The sequence below is a fragment of the Cricetulus griseus genome, chromosome 5, assembly GCF_003668045.3.
Source record: "Cricetulus griseus strain 17A/GY chromosome 5, alternate assembly CriGri-PICRH-1.0, whole genome shotgun sequence".
Lineage (NCBI taxonomy): Eukaryota > Metazoa > Chordata > Mammalia > Rodentia > Cricetidae > Cricetulus > Cricetulus griseus.
Window position 1 is genome coordinate 85962257 of NC_048598.1, and position 26373 is coordinate 85988629.

A 26373-nucleotide genomic window follows, 5' to 3' on the forward strand; every position below is an offset into this window, starting at 1 on the left:
AGAAAACAAAACAACCTGATGGCTTCCACTCATTTTCATGATCTCATCAATAGATCTCTACAGCTTTGGCTACATTTGCTGGCAGAATTTGGCATCACTCATATTTAATCTGCATCAGCAGCTCGTACAAGGTACGGAGATGCTCTTCCCTCACTCCCTCGTATACTTGAACACACTTCATTTACTATCCCCATAGTTATCCTGACAAAACCATTACTCAAAAAGAAAGCAGAGGAATCCACTTTTAAAAAATCATTTATACCAGACTGTCTTAAACAACCACACTATCTCTAGCAAAGTCTTTGTTTCATATAGAATATATTTTTGAGCCTATGCAGTGGTACACACCTATAATCCCAGCACTCAGTGAGTGGAGGCAGGAGGAATCTTGCAAGTTCTAGGTCACTTAGTCCACTTGAATACAGAGCCAGTTTCAGGCCAGCCTGGGCTATAGGAAGACCCTGCATCAAAAACAAAACAAAACATTTCCCCTCTTCATTCTTACCCATGAGAAGATCAGACCTTATTTCTCATGTCTAGCCTCTTTGAAAAATATTAAACTTAAATATAGGAAAGCTACTATTGACATCCCAGTGACCATCTCATGGTTGCTGTCAAACGATGACAGGGATGGAGGATACAAGAGGTATCTCTCAGCTACAGTTTAAAATATAAGGTTTATGCCAGGCCTGGTGGTTCAAGGCCAACAAGGCTACATAGTGAGACCCTAACTCAAAAAAAAAAAAAAAAAGAGTTTTTTAAGGTTGAAAAGAACAATCATTTCATTATTTAAAATATGAGTATATTCCTCTACCCCTTCCTCCCTTCCTAAAACTCATATTGTAGTTGTATCATCAGATAGCATGTTTATAGGGTCTGAGAACCACAGCAGTGTTGTGCTCAGAAGCTCTTGGTGCTATCGAAGCTGAGAGGGCTGGTTGAGCCAGTTTGCAGTTGACTTATTAACAAAGACAGGACCTAGCAAGACAACATTAGGTCAGATTCAAATTCCATTCACTGATAGAAAAGAAATGTCTGTTTAGCCACTCAATAGTTGCCAGGTGGTTAATTTAACTAATGATACTAATCACAAAGCATGCCATTGCCACTATTCCAAAATCAGAGCAGTGGACACTGCTCTTCAAGCCAGGAAGATACAGTACATTTGAGAGAATTTACTTCTCTCCCCTGGTTTTTCTGTAGGACAGTTTAAATCATGGTAGCTACTTTTAAAGACAAAACAGGATCCTCCAATTCTAAGCTTCCCCATATACCTATTGTGATAGCAGCAAAAAGCTCTTACTTCTTGGGTTCCTTAAAGTGTTCAATATTCATGGCCCTGTAGTTCTTAAAAGGCTAGCCAATTCCTTATATGCAATAGTAATTACATTCAAATTAAGGCACACCAAGCAGTCCTATCATCTGTATTTCCTACTATGTCAAAGTACTAGAATCCTATAGAAGCAGGCATTATTGTTATGGTGAAATACACAAAATATAAAATTTATCCATTTAGCCACCTCACTATGTTGCTCTACCTAGCCTGGAACTTACTGTGTAGTTTAGGCTGACATCAAACTCAGAGATTCACCTACCTTTGAGTACCCAGTGCTGGGACACAATGCACGTGTCACCACACCCAGTCCAGGCATTTTTAAATGCATGGATCAATGCTGTCAAGTATATTTACCAGGTAGTTTTATTTTAGATTCAGCTGGCCCTTGGCCTCAGATATAAATGCCATTCTATTGTCAGGCAACCTCTTGGCTAAGTATTCAGAACCAAAGTTTATATAGCACACTGGGGTCTGTCTGCTTGAGGTGAGGAGTAACTGTCCAAATCATGCATTCGTCCCTTTCAGACAGAGGATTGAAACTTTGACCTTCTTTTCTTTGCCATTAAGCCGTTCTGAAAAGAAGAGACCCACTATTCCCTGACCTTTGGGAGTTTTACAAACTTCAGACTACAGTTCAGAGCTCAGACAAGAAACTGTCCAAGAAAAACATGCCCCGAATGAACAGGATATAAACAAAGCTGTAAGGAGGTAATTAACAGCAGAGACTTGACTCCCTCACTTGCGGCTCTGATAACAATCTGGTGTTTTATCAGCAGGGTCTTTTATCTGCAAGGATTCAGTGTGTTCTGCTGCCTGGAACTATTTGGGGAGGGACAAAGACAAGCTTTCATCTTGAGAAGGAAATAGAACTACATCTCTGAAGGGTAAGGAAGAGTCAAAGCTGTAAAAAAGGCCTCCAGTGACTTCTCTGACGGGAGAGGGGTAAATGGAAAATAGGATGCCAGTGGAAGCATGGAAGCCAGTTATGGTGGTCCTCTACCAGGCCACAAGTGTGAGGATGACAACATGCTTGCTTTCATGTTCCCCATTCTGCATCTTCTGCCAATGCCTTCTAATCGTCTTCTTGGGAAAATCAAAGAAACACTGAGGCTAATGACTTAAGCATAGTATGCCTCTCACTGTTTTAAAAAGGGATCAAAACTATATAGTAAATGAATGAAGGTCTGCCTGTGAACCTTCATGGCTCAGCTCAAGATGAATGTGCAATCTAAGAATATGAGGTGGCCTGAGGGCACTGCTTAAGAATACTAACATGGCCAGGCATTGGTAGCGCACGCCTTTAATCCCAGCACTTGGGAGGCAGAGGCAGGAGGATCGCTGTGAGTTTGAGGCCAGCCTGGTCTCCAGAGCGAGTGCCAGGACAGGCTCCAAAGCTACACAGAGAAACCCTGTCACGAAAAACCAAAAAAAAAAAAACAAAAAAAAAAACCAACAAAAAAAAAAAACTAACATAATTTCTCATAGGTGTCCACCACCCTCATAAGTCAATCCTTGCTAGAGTCTATGGCAGTTTAGCGGCACCCCTAAGGAAAAGGGATGGTTACAGGAACAGCAGTTAGAAGAGTGTTGTTCTCTTACTGCCCTCTAAACTCAGTTCACTCCATGAAGTGGTTGTAGGACTCAGAAAAACCAAAACCCAAAACCAACCAAACAAACAAACATAAAACTAGGACTTTGGATTCCCTATCTTACTTAGAATTCAGGAATATTTATCTAAGGTTAAGTCAAGGTAGCCACTCATTCTAGAATCCACAGCCCAGGGCTTCTAAACCAGAGCATAATTGCCCAATAACACTAGCTACCTTTGTCAAGCTGTGTGCAATCCCATGGTGTCCTCTGGGTTCATACACAGTTCCCTTGTGACACCAGTGTTTTAGGAGAGGAGGACATGGGGAAGCTGCTGTGTGGGCTGATTTACAATGGAGAAGTCTATCAAGTCATAGTGTTCTAAGGCTGCTACTTTAGATGCATACTCAACCAGCTAGTGGAATGCAAATTTCTCTCTAGCCAGCCTGCACCTCATACCCCTGCCTCAGAGACAGGGTCTTACTGTGTAATCCTGGCTAGCCAGAAGCTCACTGTATAGACCAGGCTGGCCTCGAACTTACAGAGATCCACCTGTCTCTGTCTCTCAAGTGCTGCACCATGCCCAGCCAGAATTCCATTTTAATAAATTTCTCTTAATTTAAATTATGTGGGTTATAATTAGTATATTAATTTTGCATTTATTATTATTTTGTCCACACCTAAATAAAACTATACCTTAAGTTCTGGTATTTTGTAGAAAATAGTGACTCTTATAGGGGAAAAGCGAATAAACAGTACACTAAGGCACAGCTAGCACCACTCATCCATCGTCCACAAGGACAGCTCAAGGGATGCTCTGAGTGTTTAGAAAATATTTTCTGTCCGCTGTTTGTAAATTATTTTCTTGTCTGTGTGACACATCTTTCACACAGACAAGATGTGTCTTTTTCTTGGCTCTTTGGATATATTTCCATGGTTTGGACCAGTACGACTGCAGTGATCAAAGAGGAGTATGCTTCCTTACAAGGCAGCACCTTCTACATACACCACAGCCTCTGTCTTCCAGATACACCACAGCCTCTGTCTTCTAGATACACCACAGCCTCTGTCTTCTAGATATACCACAGCGTCTGTGAGGGCTCTGGATGTTATGTGGATGACCATAGGGCTTAGCACATATAAAACATAAAAATGACAAGAAAAGAGGATTGTAACCCATTTCCCAGGCTTTACATTATCCAGCTGCTACTGTTAGGGTCCCTCAAGATGGTTCCCTGAGGTCCCTAAATGCACTGGAGCATTGAAAGTCAGTCAAACACCCTGCTCACCCACACCAGCCTTTTCCTGAGTAGGTTTAGGATTGTCTGATAAGAAAACATGGGTAACTAAAGACTTTTGAATATGTACTAATAAGCATGCGGTCCTGTGCTCTGAGACAGTATAGATGAGGAAGTAAATTCGTATGTATACACAAATAGAGTCCTTTGTAAACTTCAGATCCTTAGGTAAATGCAATGTTACTTTTGGTTTTCCTTCACTCTCAGAAACCACAAATCTTTCCAAGATTATATATAGTTTTAACCGTGGAAACTCAAGATGGCACACTAGAGCCAGAAAGGAAACTTTTCTAATAGTTTTGAAAGCATGCATGAATAGCGACCCATAAATAATCCTATTAGGGTTTTATGCATTTCAGCCCCACACCACACTTGTTCTTAAGACACTGGAAAGTGTGCAATGACCCTGAGCTCCTCTAAGAAGGAAAATCTCTTTTATAAGAAAGTCTCCATATTTCTCAAGAATCTCAAAACTTTAGCTGAGCGAGGTTTATTTAGCAACCTGTCACAAGCACGTGGGCTCAACTGCAAATTTTTCTTCCTTTAGTGCTGATTTCAGATTGGAATATGATTCCACTGACAACGCCTTGCCCCAAAGGAGAAACAGCCAAGAAAACAAGGCAAGCCCAAACGCCTGTTAGATAGAACTGTAGGTTACCTTTGGCACACAGAAAACTAGCTTGTCATGTTTCACAGATAAAGCATCAGAAATAGGTAGGTGGGAGAGCCTGTTGTTTGGTGAGGAACTAGGAAACCCAAGGCAAATGGGCTCTGGAGCCAGGCCACCTGGGCTCAAACCCAAGCCTAGCCCACACCAGCCATCTGACCTAGGGTGTATTTCCATGTCTCCTCTTCAGATGATGGTAACAGTAACAGCAAACTCACACTGTTGTCTTGATGATTAAATGGGTTAGTATGCAGAAGAACCTATAATAGTGCCTACTCTATCATAAACATCTGCTAATTAGCATTTATCACTAATTAGGATGGAAAAAATCAGAACAAAAAGAGACAAGAAGCATTATAGCACAAGATACTTCAGGTGACAAAATCCTGTCCAACTCTCCATTGCGTTTTAGTGCTTCGGTGTTCTTGGTTATTCCTGTTGAGTGAATGAATAATGAACCAACCCTGACTCCTCAAACAGTCCTTACACACTATAGATACATTAGACTCATTTCTCCTAGGCCCTGTTACAGGTGCTGCAAACTGTCAATGATGAATAGAATGAAAAGAGCAATCTTTTCAAACTTCTGCAAGGCTTTCAGAAGCCAGGGGTTTGCTTTGGAGCCATGCTCCTGTTAGTGGGCAAGCTTGAATACAGTCAGATCCGAGTCTACATTCTGTTACGTTCTTGTGGAGAAGGCGGAGAGCGATAGCAGACACTGCACCACATCCTGCAGGCCAGCTGCTCAGTCCACAGTGAGCAGACGCAACGGAAAAGTGTTTGACCCCTGGATGCCTGTGGGATAGAAGGGAGATGACTATGCAAAGAGATCCTCTGGACATGGAATCATAGCTCAAGACTGGCTCCTTAGTGTAGGCAACCCCAGGGAGTGAGTGCAAGGGGATGAAAAGGAAGGCTGAGGGCAAGACAAGGAAATGGACAGTGTTTGAAGAGCAGCAGGAAGAAGGTGGAGTAGGAAGGACTGTGTAGAGGAGAGAGACACAATGGCTCAAGGAAGCCAGCGTGGCCAGTGCTGTGCAGGAGGGACTCTTCATTCAAGGTAAAAGCACAGACCATTGCAAAGCATTCAGGGGCCCTGGAAACTGACAGTTTCAGTGTGGGGATGTGGGAGGGAGCTGGGCTGCAGTTGTTCAAGGAGTGAATGGGACAGGTCAGTAAGTAGGAAAGTATGAACACAGAACCTTTTCTCAGAATCAGACCACGGAACACAAGACAGCTTTGTGCAGGGAGGAGGTGTCTCTGCGGAGAGGCACCAGCAGTCTAATATCTCTTGTAAACAAACACAAGTGACGAAAGTGGAGGAACTGGGTTAAACAAGAGCACACTGGGCTCTCAGCAGATTCAGGAGTAGATGAATGGAGTGGTGGTGAAGGGTGCGATACCTGGAAGGAGGGGGAGAAGAGATGCCAGAGAGAATGGAGAAGATAGGGAAGTGCAAGCAAAAGCACACAGGTCGTAAGTCATGTCTGCGCTGCTGTGACTGATGCAGCTCCTTTAACTAGACTGCAGATACTGTTGTCCCACACTTTCAGCTCCCTGTTGCCTGAAAGTACTATGTGGGAAACTTCAGGGATAAACAATTCATAGGTCTTAATTTGTATATCATTTTAAGTAAAGTGATGAAATCTCATGTCATCCCATACTGTCCAGCTGAAAACATGAAGCATCCCTTTGCTCAGCCTATTCCCAGCACATACGGTACCCACCTGTGACCACTTAGCTATTGCACTTATCAGACTGACTGTTGCAGTACAACAGTGGTTGGGTTCAAGTAATGGTAAAGCAGGCAATTCAGACCTGCCAAGGAGCAGTCACAATACCAACACACTGAATGTGAAAAGGTGAAAGCTACCAATTAGGAAAAACTGGGCTACAAAACTAAGATTTATGGTAAAGACCAGTCTTTTATCCATGAAACTGTACCTAGGTGAGGGGATTCACAGAGATTTTGAGGTTGTGCAACAAATGTAAAAGTTACACTGTCTGTGTATATGTCTTATGGAAACAAATACAGTGTGGGGTTCAATACTATCAGTGGCTTCAGGCATCTACTGGGGGTCTAGGAATATATCCATAAGAATAGCAGGAGACTATTGTAGTAAAGTAATAGTCAAGGACCAAAGGGAGAAAGGGGGGGAGAGAGAGAGAGAGAGAGAGAGAGAGAGAGAGAGAGAGAGAGAGAGAGAGAGAGAGAGAGAGAGAGAGATGAATGAATCAGGGAGAGATAACCAAAGTCACTTTCCCTATACCACCATATTTAATTTTTACTTGCTGCTTTGTCTGAAGAGAAAAAAAAAGTACAATTTTGATCTAGAATGTTCATTACTGTGAGGGTAAATGAGCGCCCATTAGCCAGCAAGGGGCTTGGTACTGTGCAGCCCTTCAAGTCAGCATTAAAAATATCCATGAACACCTTGGCAAAACTTTTGAGAAAATATTTAGGATCAGGGAGATGAGAGTTTCATATGGAAAAAAGATTACCAAGGTATTAAATGTGTAGTGTTCCTGTATTTAAGAATGCAGCCTCTAGGACAAATACTATTTTTTTACTAAAGTTGCCAGAGATTGGTGATCAGCAGTTTCTCCTGTTATAACTGCAAACCATTTGTCTTTGTGCATTTCCTAGGTCATCCTTACTTCAAGTAGAAGCAATGCCCTATAATCTCTTCCAAGTTATAAATCTAGAGCTATCATAACCTCCCCTAGTTGGGTCCCACTGTCTGCAGAGGGATCTCATTTTGTTGTTGTATAAGATCACAGTGGATTATTTCTAGAAGTCCCCAAAAATGGCAGATTGAATTTCCCTGAGATTTTTTTCCTGCCCTGATACTTGGAAAAGCCTGCTAAACTTCTGCAACTCACTAGCCTTAGTCCTTAGGGCAAGTATCATATAACAAAGTGGTTAATGTATACACGATGTCAAAGTCACAAGCCTGCACTTTATCTCACTGGCCCTACAGCAAGCTCTTCGTGGATGAAGACCCCTTTCTTTCCAGCTTACCCACAACTCAACACAAGCTAGATATATAACAAAAGTTTAGCAAGTACTTGGCTAATCAATCAACTGGTTGGATTCTAGCTTTTCAAGCAAATGACAGCAATAGGCCATGGATTATCATCACTGTCAGGATTTTCACCTAAGAATGAGACTGTTTGCAGATCTAATCACTTGTTCTAACATGACCTGAACTGGCCTGTTGAAGTAACAGATAACACTGAAGAAAAGCTGGTCCCTACAAGTTTTGTTTTTCTAATTTGCTTTGTCAATGCATTCCATAAGAGGTGAACTCCTCATTCCTGTTACTCAAAAACAGACTTGGAAAAAAGTCTTTAAAGAGATCTGGCACCCCAGACTGAGTTGGCCAGGCCCTGCTCTAGGAACTAGGAGAAAAAAGAAATCAATGAGTTTGTTTGTTTGTTTTAATGCTGAAACTTTAGGCGGGGTGGTGGGGGCAGGGGTGGGGGGGTGGCATGATTTCATTACACATGCGCAGCTTCAACTACCTGAGTAGAGTCTGGAAACTCAGAAGACATGAGCATAGCTCGAAGTGGAGCTGGATGGAGCTACAGGAAGGAGGAAGCGAGAAGGTTAGCACCAGGTACCCCGCTTCCCATCTCTGCTCCACAGCCTCCCTATTAAAGGCCTAAACTGCTGCCATTACAGAGTTATTTCACATATATATGTCTGCATCACGATTAGCTCAGTGAACTAACCCCAACGGAGAGAGGAGTGGGCACAAGTCTCAACTAAAGACAAAAGGAAAATGAGATGCTGAAAATTCCCTGAGCAGAAGTGAACTTCTGCACTTGGCGGTCCTGTCCAAAGCCTGATCTGGGGCCCAGTCTCACCAGTAAAACCAAAGGGACAGAGTTCTAAATCAACAGGGCAACAGATTCCTCGTTAACCCAACTGTCAGCAGGTTAGGGTACTATGGGTCTCCATCCCTACCCCCCTATGAAATTCAGTAGAAACCACAGGAGGGCCAGGGAGACAGAGTTCTTCATTTGCAGTTCCAATAAGGTCCAATTTTTAGGTGTTTCCATGTGCAATGGGAAGGACTTGGGGACTCTAGTACCCTCTTTCTAAACATCTTTGTTCAAACAAGATCCGTTGGAAACTGAGGACAACAAGCAATTATTTATTCCAGTCACTTCAGAAGAGCCACCTCTGACTTCTCAAAACTCAGATGTTCCTTATACTTGTCAGAAAACAAATGTAACCTAAGCCAACATCTGGAATGGAAGAAAATACAACAACCACAAAAAAAAGATAATTAAATCAATAAGGAATGCTTTTCAGACATAACACCAAACAGGCCAAGAGTGTTCTCAGAACCATCCAGAACAAACTTACAGAAGTTACTTTTAGAAGCTAAATTTAAGTGGATTAATTCCTGGAAGGCATCATTTAGGAATAGGCCACCACAACTTTGTGGGGCATGACAAAATGGCTCCCCCATTCTTTCCTTTGTTAAGACTGGGGAACCCAAACAAGGGTACAAATAGGTGTGAGACATTTAGAACCAGGCTCATCATTTCACTCATGGCCCACTTGGGAACTGTGGCTGAGACAGTCAGTGTTCTGCAATAAGACATCCCAAACAGATGCCTTGACAGCTACCTTATGCAACCTCAGATGATCACAGAGACCGTTTGGAAAGCAGGTCCATGTGATCAGTTTTCCTCAAGCGCTTTCGTTGCTGGGCAGCTTAGTATAAGGAAATTTAGCATGTGTTTGATGGAGAACACTGCCTTTCACAAAACTCTTCTTTGTCTTCAGAGTTGTACTCTCTCCTGCTTCCCCACTGGGAGGGAAAATGACAAATGAAGTGCCTTCTGCCATATGGCAGCCTCTCGAGTATGTAAAGACCATTACCATGTGGCTTCTACCCAGCCTTCCCCAGTGTAACTGCTTCCAGATGTCTCGCTTCCTCCCCATTGTGGTCACTGCCTCAGATAAATATTAGCCTATCAATGACCCTCCTAAAATGGGGATCCCAGAGCAGAATAATAAACAAAGCAGTCCACGGAGTTCAGGAGGGCTACAGAAAGGCTCTGCTCTCCACAGCAGCAGTGCTGTCACACTGCTTCCATCCCTATCTCTTACATAAAATGACATGAAAGCAGACATGCCTCATTTTATATGGATACAATTTTGCTTTAAAAAAATCCGAATGTGGTACATATCTCTAGTCTCAACCCACCAATATAGTTTCCTAAAGCTATTTGGAACACATATTTTTAAAAGTCCTTATTCTGTACAAGTCAGAGCACTGCTCACAGGAGTCACTTTCCCCCTTTTACCATGAGGGTCGCTGTTAGGCTTGGTGACAAGCGCCTTTACCTGTTGGGACAACTTACCAGCCTCTACTTTCAATCAAGCAATATATCAGACATACAAAAGCAAAAAAAAAAAAAAAAAAAAAAAAGGCGTCTAGAGACTAATATGACATTCAATCATTTGCCCAGTACCAAGCATTAAAAAATAAAAAATAGGCATCATAAATAAAATTAAAGCTCATGGCTCCTCAATTGCCTCCATTTCCCAAACCACACAGAGGTGTGGGGTGTGGGTCTGAGTTTATATTTGCTACTGTCATTTCTGAAGATTTTTGCTTTTTATTCCTTTGCCTATGCTATACACACATTTTAGAGGTTGCAGTCGAGTCTATTTTCATTTAGGTAATCCTGATGCTGAGCAGAGCTGCACATCCACCAGTGTGGTAATGCCACAAAGCCCTGAGGTGAGTCAGACAGGACTTATTTTGGGGAACCCTTCCTAGTTCTCAGCAGTTGAAGCACAGACTACTCACAAGTGATCTACTTAAGAGCCAGTTGGAAGCAACTGCCACCAGTACAACTTCTGAAGAGGCTTTTGAAGGCTACTGGTCCCCCGATTGCTGGCATAATACTGCCATGTCCTCTGCCCCAACCCCAATTGCTGGCCCGACTCTGCGCTGACTTTTGACTCTTGGTCTGTCAGTTATCTGAGCCCTAGGACATGATCTCACAGAACACAGTGCACTCTTCCTAGGACCCAGCCTTCACTTACTGGCAGAGACATGTCAAAGCAAGTGCTGAAATGTTCTCAACCCCAGAAATGACAACTGTCTGAGGTGGTGTACTGCACCCATGCACTGCAGAGACACTGCTATTCTGCAAATCAAATACGGGCAATTATTACTTACCAACTTTAAAGGGTTTTGTTTTGTTTTGAAGCCAGGGTTTCTCCATGTAGTCCTGGCTGTCCTAGAGCTCTGTATGTAGATCAGGCTTGCCTCAAACTCACAAAGAGTCTCTTCTGCCTCCCAGGTGCTAGGATTAAAGGCGGGCACCACCACATACAATCTTAAAAGCTTCCTTTCTTCTTTCTCTATTTTAGACTATTAATTCCTCCTCTCTCTAGAATTCCTTAACACATAAACCCAGAGGTGCTATTTTGTAAGCAGGACATTTAACCCCATCGCACTGAGGCTCTCCTACCTGGGTTCTCTATTCTTGCTGTATTAGTCTGGGGGGCTTTCCCTTACATGTCTGGCTTCATCATAACTCTGTGAGTTTCAACAGAAAAACAGTGCCTTGCCACTTCCTTTATCCTTATCCATGCAGTCTTCTGTCCTCTGACTCTAAATTGTGCAGCAGGGTACGGAACGGCTGACTTTCACAGCCCCCTCTAACGGACAGCCAGAGAGGAGTTCACAATCTGGAAGGCCACAGAGAAGGAAACAGAAAGCCAGAGAGACAAATCACAATGTCGGCAATGTCAAAGCTCGCATTAGAACAGAGGGCTCCTCCAAGGCCAGGGAAAACATGGAAGCCAGCTGAGCCTCTTTCTATATAAGCCATGGCCACGGTTGCAAAATGTGCTTCCAATAACACAGGGCTGGAGTCCTTGAATACTTCAGAACACACAGATCTGCTCACACACACAGGTTCGACTCCAAGCTCATTTCATTTTTATAGTACTCAATTTAACTTGGCACCCAAATCTGAACTAGGTAAAAGAAAGTACCACAAAACAACAATGCCTATAGTGGTTCTGCATGGAAGGAGATTACAGTTTATGCTGCAGAATGAGCACTGGGGATTACAGTATAATATATGGAATAGCATAGTAAATATATCACTAAAACATAATGGTGGAGACGACAAGGAATGAGTGCTCTGCCCTCTGAAAGGGGGAGCACTCAGGAGTTGAGTGCATAAGACAGGCAGCAGCACAGACTTCTACCTCGGAGGTGCGGGAGCACTCTGCTTGCTCCTTCTATCTCCATAAAGCAAATGTTGCCCTCTACCCATCTAAAAGGATTCTGGGAAGTCGGGGCAGGTACAAATAAGATATATTGATACATGACATGTAATTAATCCCTGAGTTCAATTGCAGCACTGCACTCGACACATTGGCAAGTGCCAATTATCTGGGTGCTTGGGAAGTAAAGGCAGAAAGATCACAAGTTCAAGGTCATCTTTGGCTACATCCTAAGTTCAGGAAACTCTGGTCTGTGAGAATTCATCTCAAGACAAAAGTAAAAACAATTACAAATAAATAAACAAATCCAAAAAACAAAAGCAGCAGTGTAATGCACAGACTTAAAGGAGAGCTCCTGGCACCAGAACCTCAAGTGAAGTAGAAACTCATTACTGTTTCCTGTAAGACCCATAATATTCTAGCATGGAAGACAAGCGGCTTTGCTTCATAACCTGGAGAAGGTGTAATGTCATTATCTGCATTATGTAGTATTCAAGGGAAACAAGACTGGAGTCAATATTATTTCTCAATGTCACAGGCTTAAAAGGACCAATTCTGAGTTTTTCAGTTTCCACCTCCCTCTTTGGTAAAATTGGTATAGTCCCAAGGTTCCACGAAATATTTTTAAATACACGAAACACAAGCTTTCCCACTCTTTGTTGACTAGATGTTCACATCTCAACATAAAATGCCCCCATGTAGGTTTCCATGCATGACTTCTATAGGTACACATTTATTGTTTTGTTATTTGTGCTTAGTATTTGTCATAGAAAGCAAGCAGACATCACTTTTAAAAATGAGCAGTAAGGGGCTAGAGAGATGGCTCAGCAGTCAAGAGCACTGGCTGCTCTTCCAGAGGACCCAAGTTCAATTCCCAGCAACCACATGGTGGCTCACAACCATCTGTAATGAGATCTGGCGACCTCTTCTGGCCTGCAGGCATACACACAGGCTGAAGACTGTTTATACATCATAAATAAGTTAAAAAAAAAAAAGTGCAGTGAGTAAATGGATTGGGGAAGATCAGTACTGAAATTAAATTAAGCTGATAGAGGGGATGATGATGTTTTACAAAGGCCCTCAAAACAGTGACATGCAATGAGGCAACTCCACCCAGGGTAGGGAGTTGCTGGGCTCTCATGTTTTAACAGGAGGAGGCATTAGGCACACAGAGAGAGTACCACATCAGTCCAGCACAGGAAAAATGCTTCATACCAGTGTCACAACTAGAAGTGACAGAGCACACATAGAACCAAGGCTCCACAGTCTGGGCCTTGGCTCTGTTCAGGCTCCACAGTCCGCGTTCTAGGATGGTACTATGTAGTTCCTGCAATTTTCCAGTGGGAGCTTGAACTTGCCTGTGAAAAGGAATTCAAGGACTCCTGGCCCCGTCAGTCTCAGAACAGACCTCTGGCCTCCAGAAAGCCCAGCCAAGTAGGCCTGGTGAGCTACAATGAGAGAGCCACTTAGAGTTCCTTTAAAACATGAATATTCTGCTTTGAGCACTGCAACTGAAGGGTGAGCAGTCTCAGATGAAAAGCACCACATCAATGTTGGAAAGGGCTGTATGTCTGGATGGAGAACAAAAATACACAAGACCTTAGAAACTAAACAAGATGCTGAGGCTGTTATGAGCAGTTCTGTTCCAAGAGCTGTACCCACACAGAACATGGAAAATCCAAATTAGTAGGAACTTCTAAGATTCATGCTGACTCTTTAAAAGTCCCTTTATTTTATATGTAGGAGTGTTTTACGGACATGCATGTATGTGCATCACGTGCATGCCTGGCACCTGGGGATGTCAGAAGAGGGCGCTGCATTCCCTGGCACTGGAATTATAGGCAGTTATGAGCCATCACATGAATTCTGGGAGCCAGACCTGGGTCTGCTTCAATAACAAGTGTTCTTGACTGCTGACCCATCTCCCCAGGCTCTCAGGTAGATTCTTAAATATACAAGGTGGGCTGCAGCTCAGTGGTAGATGCTTACAAAGCATGAGCAAGGCCCTGAGTTTGGTCCCCAACACTGTAAGACCAACCAAACTAACCCAACCATGTTCTAACCTGGTGCCACATCCTTGAACAGTTTGGGTTCTGGAACCCTAACTTGGTGCAATGAGGGAATGAGGAAAGGACAGACAGACACACAAACACTGAAAATCTGGGATCAGGTGGTCTAGACTCTGTAATTACACACTGGAAGCTCAGTGTGCTTACTATACATACTAAGTGTGTGTGTGTGTAAATATATATTTACACATATATATTTGCATATATATAACATATATATTTACATATGTATATATAATATATACTATATATAGCTGAACAGGAGGTGAGAGTGTTGCACACAGCTAGCTGAAGAAAGAGGCAGGGTTACTACATACAGATAAACAAGAAGGCAGGATTATTATATACAACTGAAAAAGGAGGCAGGTGTAGCTAATCTCCATAGCAGCAGTCTTCAGGCTATGAATTTGGGCTAAATGTGGGTGGTAGGGAGCAGCTGTGAACATTTTCTGCAGACACTATCAACATTCCCCACAAGGCTTTGTCATCTCTCTAAGTGTCCCAGAGAAAGGTTTTGCCATTCCCATGGGTCTGAGGTTCTGGGGTCACCGACAGGACCACATATATCAACAGCACATACTTAGTAAGGACTGCTCCCTGCAACCTGGTTTGAGAGTAATGTTTAAATCTTCTATACGAATGTCATCTTTGACTATATTTCCATACCACATATAAAGTCAGATGATACATAAACAGGTCCATTTGGAAGGGTATTTTCAATTCAGCAACTTCCTGTTCTAGGAGCCGCAGACTACAGATAGTTCAGCAAAGGCCTCTGCAAAGTGATACTCTCAACACAGACAATGAAATCCGTGGCATAGCTTGGTTTCTAATGGACACTGTGATTCTCTGCTTGTACCTCTCCCCCTTGTGATGACTTTCTGAAAACACTGCTTAGCTGCAACCTCCCTTGCAAATGTTCATGAAAGAGAATACTGTTAAGGCTCTTGAAAGTAAAATTTACCACCCAAATTTCTAAAATGAATCACCAAATGCTGGATGAGGCCGTTGGTAGCTGTGTATCAGGAAACAGAAAGCAGTCTGAGTGAGTCACCTCTGTGATCAGAGATAACACAGTCACAGCCTGGGCTTGGTGGCAAACAAATGGCACAGCAATCACATGTCAGAATCTTGTGTGTAATGGTTCCTCACATGGAAATGCGTAAGTCAGTTACGTGAAAGCAGGAAGCGGAGCCCAGGATGCCACACAAACAATAAACACACTCTCTCGAGTTTCATGTCTTACACTGCTTGTTCAAGTCCATTTTAGTTTTTCAGTGATACATTAACAGCCCCAACTAGTCAAGAAGTAAGAAGAAAGGCAAAACTGTTAATAATATGACAGCTAGAAAATACAAATGCTCTTTGGAGGCCGGCATGCTAAGGTGCTTAATCCAAAATAAAAAAAAAAAGTGATCAGAAGGTGACCTCGAAAGTGGTAACCGAGCCTTTGGTGATAGTTGCTCGATATGAGCTATAGTTGGTGTGTGTCCTCGTGCACACTATGCTTTGGGGTCTCTTTTAGGCACTCCAAGTTTGAAAGGGAAGGTAAGCGGGACCGTGGACTAAGTGGCATTGCCACGGACATGCCAGGTTCTGGATGCTTTGACTCCTCCAGAGTAAAGAGCCAGATGTTCTGATATTCTTTTAAACCACAGGACAGGGAATACAAGCTAGGATCAAGCCTACTCCATCATACATGTGTCGGCTGGCCCAATACAGTACAATGCAAACCATAGGCAGTGTTTTTAAAAGAGATATCACCTATCAACACCACACACTCATGAGCAGGGCTCCAAGGGAAACACTACCAACTCAGGAGGCTAATGGACTCCCACACCCACAGCATAAGCACCTTCCTCTTAGAGACCAGTCAGGAGCCATGGCAGAAAGCCTCACCTCGTGTCTTCCTAAGACAATGTGGTGATTATAATTCCCCAAACCAGAACAAGAGAAAGCATTTCCCTTAGGTTCCCTACACCACAACACTACCTGATAATGAAAGGAACGAAAGGTGCCAAGCTGAGTGCAGACGACGTGCCATCCATCGGAGATGGGTAGAGTCTCTCCAGCACCAAGAGCAAGAGGAACATGCTGGGGTGTCGATCAGGCTTTCCCGTATCACTGAAAAGAAAAGATTTCAGACTGAAGAAGGCAGGCACTACTCAAACACATTCTGTCTCTTTTCCCTCCTTCACTGTGATGAGCACGTGTGAAGCTTCCGGCAAAGCAAGGCTTCTGCACACATCCTCTCTAAAGCCAATCTCTCTCCAGCAGGCTGTACTATCCAGAGCAGGAAATGTGAAGCTTGTCATGTCTGATGGGCTTGAGAAAGCATGAATAGGCCATTACTCACCAGAACCAGAAAATCCTACCTGTACAAACTAGCAATTAGAGAAAATGTATCCCAACATAAGTAAATTTCATCAATAGAATTACTTCTCATTAAAGACAAGCTATGTGGGTTCACACCAGTACAAAGACTGCTGAATAAATAAAGGTCCATGTTCTAAGATGTCTGTAGTAAAGTCTACTGTTGGCTATAGAGCAAGACAGGAGGACATGAAAACATTTCTCTCCATCCCGAGGGAACTCAAAGCCCTCTTAAATGGCTCTGTTTTACATTTCTGAAATCATTGGTCGTTTTTGCTCAGGTAGGCCCACATCTGATCACATGTGACTGCTGTAGCTACAGCAAACTGCTGTAGCTTCACAGTGGTGAGCTGAAACAGTCCAGTAATACAAAACAGTAAGAATCTATTAGCATGTTAACAGAAATCTTAAAAAATAAGAGGAAGAAATAATTCATGTGTGTATGTGAGTGAATGTGTAAGGGTATGTGAGCGCACGCGCGTGTGCGTGTGTGTGTGTGTGCGTGTGTGTGTGTGTGTGTGTGTGTGTGTGTGTGTGTGTGTGTGTGTGTGTGTGTGTACGCGCGCATGCATGAGTTTAAACAAAAGGTCAACTTTGGACGTCAATCCTCAGGAATTACTCACCTTAGTCCTTCTGAAACTTAAATGAAAAGATATTTATGATTATTGTGCATGTGATGAGGACACACAAAGGCCCTGGCACATGAAAGTCAGAGGACGACTTAATGAGTCTGAGTTCTCCTTCCTCCTTTATGTGGGCTTGGGGCACAAAAGCCAGGTCATCGGGTTTGAGCCATCTTGCCAACCCCACCTTGCCTTTCAAGACAGGATCTCTCGCTGGGTCCTGGGATGCACCTAATAAGTTAGTATGGCTGGTTAGCAAGTACATCCCTAGGACTGGAATTACAAGTGCATAAGCCACTATATCAAACTCTTTACATGGGTACTGGTAAAGTTGAACACAGGTCTTCATGCTTCCAGGGCAAGCACTTTATGGAAAAATAAATTTCTTTTCATCTAAATTTTAAAAAAAATTATGTACATCTCTCTATATATGTATACATGTATGTGTCTATGTATATAACCATGCAGACCAGAAGAGCGTATCAGATTCCCAGGGCCTGGAGTGAAAGGCAGTTGTGAGTTCCCTTGACATGGGTGCTGGGAACATGGGTTCTGAAAGGTCAGCAAGTGCTCTTAACCATTGAGCCATGTCTCCAGGTGATCTGATGCCCTCTTCTAGCCTCTGTGGGCACCCACATGCAAGTACATACTAACATGCAGACAGACACAGAAGTTAAAAAAAAAGCTTCAAAGAATATTGTGTACTAGGACATACTAAGTATACATGGTGATAATTTCATATGAAATTTCTGACCCTCTTTTATGCCCTCCTACCTGTGGCTCCCCCTCCATTTCCATGCTTTTCTTAGGTGACCAGTGAGTTTCATTACAGTTGCTGAGAGAAGCATGGGTGAGGGGTTATTTATAGGAGTATGGGTACTCGCTAGTGGCTGTTACCACAACCTACAGACCTTCAGGGAGAGGTGGAGCCTTGAGCCCCTTCACTTTGCTTGGTGTTTGGGTCTTTGTTTTTAATTTTTTCTTTGTTTTTAATTTTTAAACTTGTATTTGCTGTAGGGTCGCATCTTCTAGATATGTCAAAGCTATACTCAAGAAGTCTTGCCAATCTGGCTGCCTAACCTTAACCCAAACAAGAACACCAACAGACATGCTAATGTGGAAGGGGAGAACTCCTAAATATAGGCAATTATGGGATACTGGGAGGGAAAAACAGTATTCCAAGGAAAGAACACACCAGTTATTCATCCAATACCAAACATACGTATACAAGTAACATACAGACTAAGCAGGTTATATTTATAAATTCAGGAACAATGGAGCAGGCCCGCATGTGTGACAAAGCACACTTAGGGAAGTCAGGTGACAGTTTCAGGAGCTGGCTCTCTACCTCCACAATGTAGGTCCTGGAAATCAAGCTCATGTTGTGGGTTTACCAGCTAGAGCCTTAACACACTGAGACATTTATCTACTGCAGAGTCTGCTTGTCTTTAATTTTATTATTTCATTTTATGTGTACAGGTGTTTTGCCTGTATAGATGTCTGTGGACCTCACTGTACCTGCTGCTGACAGAGGCCAGAAGGCGGCACTGGACTCCCTGGACGTGGAGTTACAGACAGCTGTGAGTTACCATGTGGCTGCAGGGAACTGAACCCAGGTCCTCTGGAAGACCAAATAGTGCTCTTAACTTCTGAGCCATCTTTCCACAGCTCCTCCCCTCCCAGGATTTGTTTTCTTGAGAAAGGTTTCCCTATATAGCCCAGCCTAGCCTTGAACTGGTGGCAATCCTCCTATCTCCATCTTCTGAGGGCTGGGATTACAGGCACAAGCCACTCTGTCCAAGCATTATTGTGAGACTACATATACTTCACCCAGTATGTTCTTGCCTTACCTGTCCACTGTATTGGCTACAGTTTCCAATTGTTTGAGAAGAAAGGGATACAGTTCTGGAAAGCGAGAGAAAAACTCTCTTCCTGTCATTCTGTGGAGGAAGAAATAAAAAAGAAACAATTTCCTTTGATGTCCTCTGATTCGATAAGAAAGCCCCCACCTTCCCCCTGTGAAGGAAAAAGTAATGTCATGTTTGGCTATTCAATGGAGACCTACAGCATCTTACATTTAATAGTCAACACAAGCAATGCATAGTTGGAAGTGCTTCTGATGCACGGACCTATCTCCTAATTAAGAGGACGTATACTTACAAATATTTGATATTCATTCAGGGAAGAGGTACATAATGTGAACACACCAAGACTGTACAACTGATTTGAACCGACTACCGTCAACACCTGACAGACTTACTCGGCTTCAGTGACAAGGAGAGGCCTAAAACAAGGTCTCCTAACCTTGGTACCACATGCACCATTTTGGACCAGGCAATTTTTCTTCAGAGGTGGGGGTGTCCTTTGTGCTGCAGGATGGTTATCAGTTTCTGAGGTCTCTACCCACTGGATTTCAGTAGCACAACATCCTTCTCTCTAATTTTGACAATGGCAGTGTCTCCAGATACAGTGCATCTGATAGGACATAATAATGACAAATGACTGAGAGCCAACAGGAAGCAGGGCTCGGTGAGTGAGCTTCTATGGGGGCTGCTCTAGCTGATGCCTATAAGGGTTATCTTTCCCAAACTTACAGAAACTACTCGAACTCAGAAAGGGTGCTAACAACAGTTCCTCTGACTGTACACACAGTAGGCCAAAAAGCCCAAACTTAGTAAATCATTGAGGAAAAGGGCCTATCTGTTAAAGAAATTGGAGAAAAGGCTTAACTATAAAGAAATACTCATAACCTGTTCACTGTTTCAACTCTAGAATATGCTCCTATTAATGAAGATTCATGCCAAAGTTGGTTAAACTGAAGCATTTTGCAAACTGCTCTGATCTTGTGTTGCAAGTCGGCTCACACATATACCACGAGAACTGACTCCCATCAAGACTCATGATTTTCCATACAGCTCCTTCCACAGCCAGCTCCTGCCTGCCCAGGCAACCACGGATTTGAATTTCTATGCCACAGTTTAGTTTCATCTATTTTAAACTTTCACAAATGTAGCAGTACATTTTATAATTTTGTGGTCTGGCTTTTCTCACTTGGCATAAAGTTTCTGAGATTTGTCCACGATACTGGCTGCAGCAGCAGTGTGACCCCTTTTCTGCTAACTAGATTTCCATTATGTAAATTTGGAGTTTGTAATTCATTCTTTCAGCAGACATGGGTACCTTTTGTTTGTGGGAGTTATTCTGAATACAATACTGTCCTGACATTCTCAAACAAGGTTTTTCTTGATTTTTTCCATTTCTCTGGGTGAACATCTGAGAATAAGTGTGAGATATGCTTAGCATTTAGGAAATGTTTCCCAAACAGCTCCAAGACTTTATACTCCAACCACAGGAAGTAAAGCTTTGGTGTCCCCACCACTTCCAGTACTTGCAGATGGCTTTTATCTTGTTTTTCACTTTAGTCAAACTCTGATATCTGTGATTTTGATTTCCATATCCTGGATGACTGATGACGTTGAACAATCTTTCTATGCTTTAGCCATCGTGTGGCCTTCTATTCAAATATGTTTACCCATTTTGAAAACACTTTTTCCTTTGTCACACACAACATGAACACTTTTCTATTGAGTCAGCTTATTTTCTTAATAATGTCTTTAGATGAGAAAAATTTTAAATATTTGATGAAGTCCATTAATTTCTCAGTTTTCCTTTCTAAGAAATCTCTGCCTCCTTCAGAGTAACATGGTTGTCTGAAGGCTTTACAGTTTGGCCTTTCACACCAAAGTCTATGATCTGGATCCACCTCAAACACACTTCTGCTCAGGGCCTGCTCTCCTTTCTTTTTTTCTCCCTCCCTTCCTTTCTTTCTTCATTTCCTTCTACCATGTGGGTCTCAGGCCTTTAGGTCCCACAGAGCCATCTTTCCTGCCCCGTCACATTTTTAATAAGAAGATGCTCCTTATAGAAAGAGGGAGACACATTTGCACAGAGCCAAACATTTAATATTACAAAGATTAAACTCCCAATCTGTACAAAGGCACTATAATTCTAATAAAAACCCTGTGTCCCTGTCTGTCTGTCCTCCCTGCCCCGTGTGTAAGTGATGAGACAGATTCTAAAGTACATATGACACACCACAGGCTACGAGTAAAGTACAAGGTTGGGAACTCATCCATTCAGGTTACAAGATATCAGAACCGCTTAGCTACACAGGAAATTCAGGGCCAGCTTGGGCTACATATTACATTTCCACAAACAAGAATGAATTCCAAAACATCAAATAAGTAAATAAACAAATCAATAATGGTACAGAAATTTACTGAAACCCGAATCTTACCCTCCTGATATATGCAAAATTAAATTCTACTGTATCTAAGGGCTAAAAACAGCCATAAAGAAAAATATGAAACAATAGAGATTTTTTTTTTTTACAGTCTTGACTTTTGGACAATTTTCCCATGAAGTCTCCTGCTGTCAACCCTGACAAATTAGGACTAAATTCATGTATTTGTCTAATAAATCATTTAATTGATTTAAATTGCATCAATGAAATGGATGCAAACTTCAGTATTATTAGTATTAGCTGCAGCCACTAGCATCTGAGACCTAATCAGCATCATATGTCTGGTAAACCCAAGGCTCTGTGGTTCCTTCACTGCCTTTCCATGTGGCCTTGGGTATTAATCCAGAAATAAGAGTTAGAGCAGGGGGTGTGGCTCAGCTGTACCATCCTTACCTAGTATGCTTGAAGCTGGGTTTGATACCCAGCACCACATACAACTTCAGGTTTTGGTACATGCCTGTAATCCCAGCACTCAGGAAGTGGATGTAGAAAGATAAGAACTTCAAGGCAATGCTTGGCTACATGGGGAGTTCAAGGCCAGCTTAGAATTCATGATATCCCATCTTAAAAACACCACCACCACTAAAAGAAAGCAGCATGGGACGGAAGTTAAGACCCTGTCTCAAAAAACAATGATGATGAAGGAGGGTGAGAACACACACACACACACACACACACACACACACACACACACACACACACACACACACACACCACCCATATCATCACCTATAACATATTCTAACTAAAGAAAAATTAATCTAAGCCAGGCAGTGGTGGCACACGCTTTTAACCCCAGCACTAGGATGGCCAGGCTTGGATCTCTGTGAGTTCAAGGCCAGCCTGGTCTACAAAGCAAGTTCCAGACAGCCAAAGCTACCTAGAAAAAACCGTCTCCAAAAAAAAAAAAAAAAAAAAAAGTAAAAGTTAATCTAAATGTAACCAAGTTTGTATTTCTAATGCCATTTTACTAAAAATATGGAGGCCCAATAGAACAAGCTAAACAATACTGCAAGAACACTCAGAATTTTAGATACTGCATAGGAAGCCAGCTTCTAGTAATTAATCAATTTCAGCAGAAGAATATAAAGTGTTGCAAACTAAAGAGAATGTCAAGACTAAAACATTTAAGGAAATGAGCAAAAGTAGACTAATTGTAATGTGTAGAAGCTGCCTGGTTCCCGGATCTAATAAATCAAATACAGAAAAACTTGTAAAACATTAAGGGAAGTTTGCATAAATGAGAAATTAACTTTGTTAGATGTGGTAATAACACAGTGGTATTCCTTCTTAAATTCCTTTAGCCATGGATTTACAGGAAAAATGACATGTTATTTACAAGCTCTAGGAAAGTAAGAAATGAAGGAACTAAGATTGGCAAAATGCTGACAACAACTAAAGCTAAGTAATGGATGTAACGGGTGACAATTCTCATTAAATACATTGAAAATTTTAATAATAAAATGTTTTAAATTCAAGACAAGAATACAAGTTACAAATGGGAGAAAACTAATGACTATATCTAAGGACTGCCCAATTGATAACCAGAATATATGAACAACTGCAGGGAACCAATAAATAAAAGGAAACACACCATCACAAAATGGACAGACCTATTAAACAATCACAGGAGGAAATGTCAGTACATCTGTCCATACGCATCTCTCCACTTGACTAATACACAAAAAGCAGCACCTTCGTCCTGCAGGGGAACTAGTTAGTAATTGCCAAGGCAGTCAGCCATTCCCTAGTGGTCTGATATCTCATAGGTGAGTTACAGAGACAAGCAGTCTCATTTATACAGACCATGTGATTCTGATCTGAACGCTGTCCTCATAGATAACTGGGCTCTGTTGTCCATAATGTTGCCAGATAAAAGGGCTGCTGAACTACTTACTACTCTATGATTAAAGGCATTATTTTAATTGAATTGAAGCTAATTGTTCCAAACAGCAAATTACCTCATTCAGTTATCTTAGAAAATATTTACTAGCCAGTCTATCCTGGAGGTATATGATACATTACCTTAAAGTTAAACATTTTGTGAATATTTTAACTAATTGTTTTGTTCCTCAGAGTTGAGTAGTTTGTTTTATTATATCTTTTTAAAAACACACAGCTGTTTCTCAGTATGGGAGGAGGGGCTGGCTCCTGCAGATAGGAGAGTTTATGGCTACTCACACAGTGGTGTAGCATTCTTTTAAGTCTGTAACAATACTGTCATAACCACACAATAGCATCCTTTAAGTCTATAACACTTGTCATACCCACACAATACAAACGCTTCACACATACTGATCGACTGCACTACCTAGGGAATAATGTAACAATGGAAGGCTGATCAGTTCAGAACATACATGTTTCTTCTTCCATGGTTGGTTGAGTTCATGGATGAAGATCCCAAATAGAGATGGTTCACTGTTTTGCTACTGCTGCTGTCATTCTAGATGCTACAGGCCCATAAGTATCAGTGTGACTATCAGGTGCTATAAAATCAAAAGTTATTTTCTAGGCGGGTGTTGGTGGTGCACACCTTTAATCCCAGCACTCGAGAGGCAGAGGCAGGAGGATCTCTGTGAGTTCGAGGCCAGCCTGGTCTCCAGAGCCAGTGCCAGGATAGGCTCCAAAGTTACACAGAGAAACACTGTCTCAAAAACAAACAAACAAACAAACAAACAAAAAAGTTATTTTCTAAAGAGATATTTGATTCTGAGGAAACAGGTGTTCTTGTCTAAAATTCTTAATAGCCTTACTCTAAGAAAATACAGTTTCTCATGTAGCTCACCTATACAGCCAGGGTTCCAATGGCTACCGAGCTCTATATACTTGCCAGGAAGTATTCCCACAACTTGCCACGAACCTAAAGTACCTAACAACAGTGCTAAATGCTTATAAAGTGTACCTGAAGGGTATATAATATTGACAATTCTTATGCATAATGAAACAGAGCCTCAAGAGAGAGGGGATGAGAGAATAAAGCGATAATCTGAGATGCCTAATTCACTCATTCACTTCTGATTCAAGTTATGCCAAGCAACTTCTAGCAGCTTGGATCCCAGGTGGCTGATGCCATGCTATCCTAGCCTCCGAATGGCCATGACTATCTTGGTTTTCATGAACATACTGGGTGAGGAATCACCACTTAGAATCATGCCTTACTACATGGCTTAGGTCAAAGGCTTTGGGATCATGTACAGGTCTGTGTTAGAAGCTTATTTTAAAAGGCCAAAACCATGACACCACTGTAGACCACAATAAATCCTGGAACACAACAGGCTTATCTCTCATTTGCTATGTAATGAAAAGATCATGTCACTGTGTATTTCTCATCAAAGTGGCAAATAACTATACAAGATTAATTGTTCCCTACTGATTTCTTGGAGGTAAAATAAAAATTAAATTCATTAGCCTGATGGCTGACTTACTTTTCTAGACATTTCTTTCTTTTCCATCTTTATAATCATATAGAATGTCTTTTAGTGCCATCAACATTCTATTTTCTGTCTAGCCTCCATATTGTGACAAATGTATTCTTACTGGGAATATGTCCCCCATGTTACCACTTTTTTTTTCCACGCTAACTCCAGATGAATCTTCTGTTTTCAACTGAGGCAAGCCTTTTCTAGGACATCTTTCCTAATATAGCCAGTGCAAGGCAGTTTTACATTAGCTGTAACACAATTCCTGAGGTTGGGTAGCTACACAAAGAAAACAAGTTTATTTTTGTTCACAATCCAGTAGGTCCAACGGTATGGTACCAGCATCAGCTTTGTTCTGGTAAGGACATCAAGGCAGATAGTATCACATCAATAGGTGTATAGAAGGAAAAAATGTAATCAGACAAGAAGCCAGAGAACAAATCATAAATCAGGGTGTGCTGGCTAGTGTTATGTCAACCTGACATAAGCTAGAGTCATTTTGGAAGAGGAAACCTCAACTGAGAAAATACTCCCATGAGACTAGCATGTGGGCAAGTCTGTGGTACATTTTCTTGATTGATGACTGATGTAGGGATCACTATTGGTAATGCCACCCCTAGCCTGGAAGAAACCAGGCTGAGTAAACCATGAGGAGCAAGCCAGTTAGCAGCACTCCTCCATGGCCTTTCCATCAGTTCCCGCCTCCAGGTTCCTGTCCTGTTTGAGTTCCTGTCCTGACTTCCTCAGTGATGGACTGTAATGTGGAAGTAAGCTGAAATAAATATTTTTCTCCCCAAGTTGTTTTTTGGTCATGGTGTTTTATTATAGCAAAAGAAACCATTGTTAAGACACTTTGTTATTCTTAGAACAATTTGCTCTTATGAGAACTGACTCAGGGTCCCATTACTTGATTCCCTTCAAAGGGTAATACCCACAAAATCTCCGTTCATGAACTCTTGTGGGGCTAGCAAGATGGTTCAACAAGTCAAGTTGCTTGCTGCCAGGCCTAGTGACTGAGTTCAATGACAAGGACCCGCACGAGGGGAGAACCAAGCTCCTCCACATACTGTCACCTGACCTCCAAATATGGGGTATCATGGCACAAATGCTATACACAGACTTTAAAATAAACAAACATATCCACACCCAAGAATCTGGGTAAGGTATATTTTCTTGGTTCTACACTACAACCCATGCTGTCGCCATCATACCACTTACAGCAAGTCACCCATACAACTTCCTGTTTGTTTACCTGGTTCTTTGGCCAGAATATACTGTTTCCCCAGGCAGAGACTAAAGCTGTCTTCTTTTTCCCACTGCATCTCAGACACCAAGTATGATGCCCAGCTTTCAGCTGGTACCCAATGAACAGCTGCAGGGGCTGGAACTGTAGCCCACTTCTAACGCACTACTTGACTAGCATGTGGG

General features: G+C 42.1%; 1 protein-coding gene across 6 annotated transcripts in view; it reads right to left on the bottom strand.

Annotated features, from left to right (window-relative positions):
- Thada (THADA armadillo repeat containing) overlaps nucleotides 1-26373 on the bottom strand; it is a 293342-nt gene that overhangs the window by 146603 nt on the left and 120366 nt on the right. For 5 of the 6 annotated variants that reach the window (XM_027417926.2, XM_027417928.2, XM_027417927.2 and 2 more), the window contains 2 exons: nucleotides 19074-19163; nucleotides 16220-16351 (listed from right to left, as the gene is read on the bottom strand). The exons of the other annotated variant lie outside the window; for it this stretch is intronic. In XM_027417926.2, coding sequence (XP_027273727.1) covers nucleotides 16220-16351; nucleotides 19074-19163 — 222 coding nt within the window. The remainder of the gene's footprint in view (nucleotides 1-16219; nucleotides 16352-19073; nucleotides 19164-26373) is intronic. 6 annotated transcript variants of the gene reach the window in all.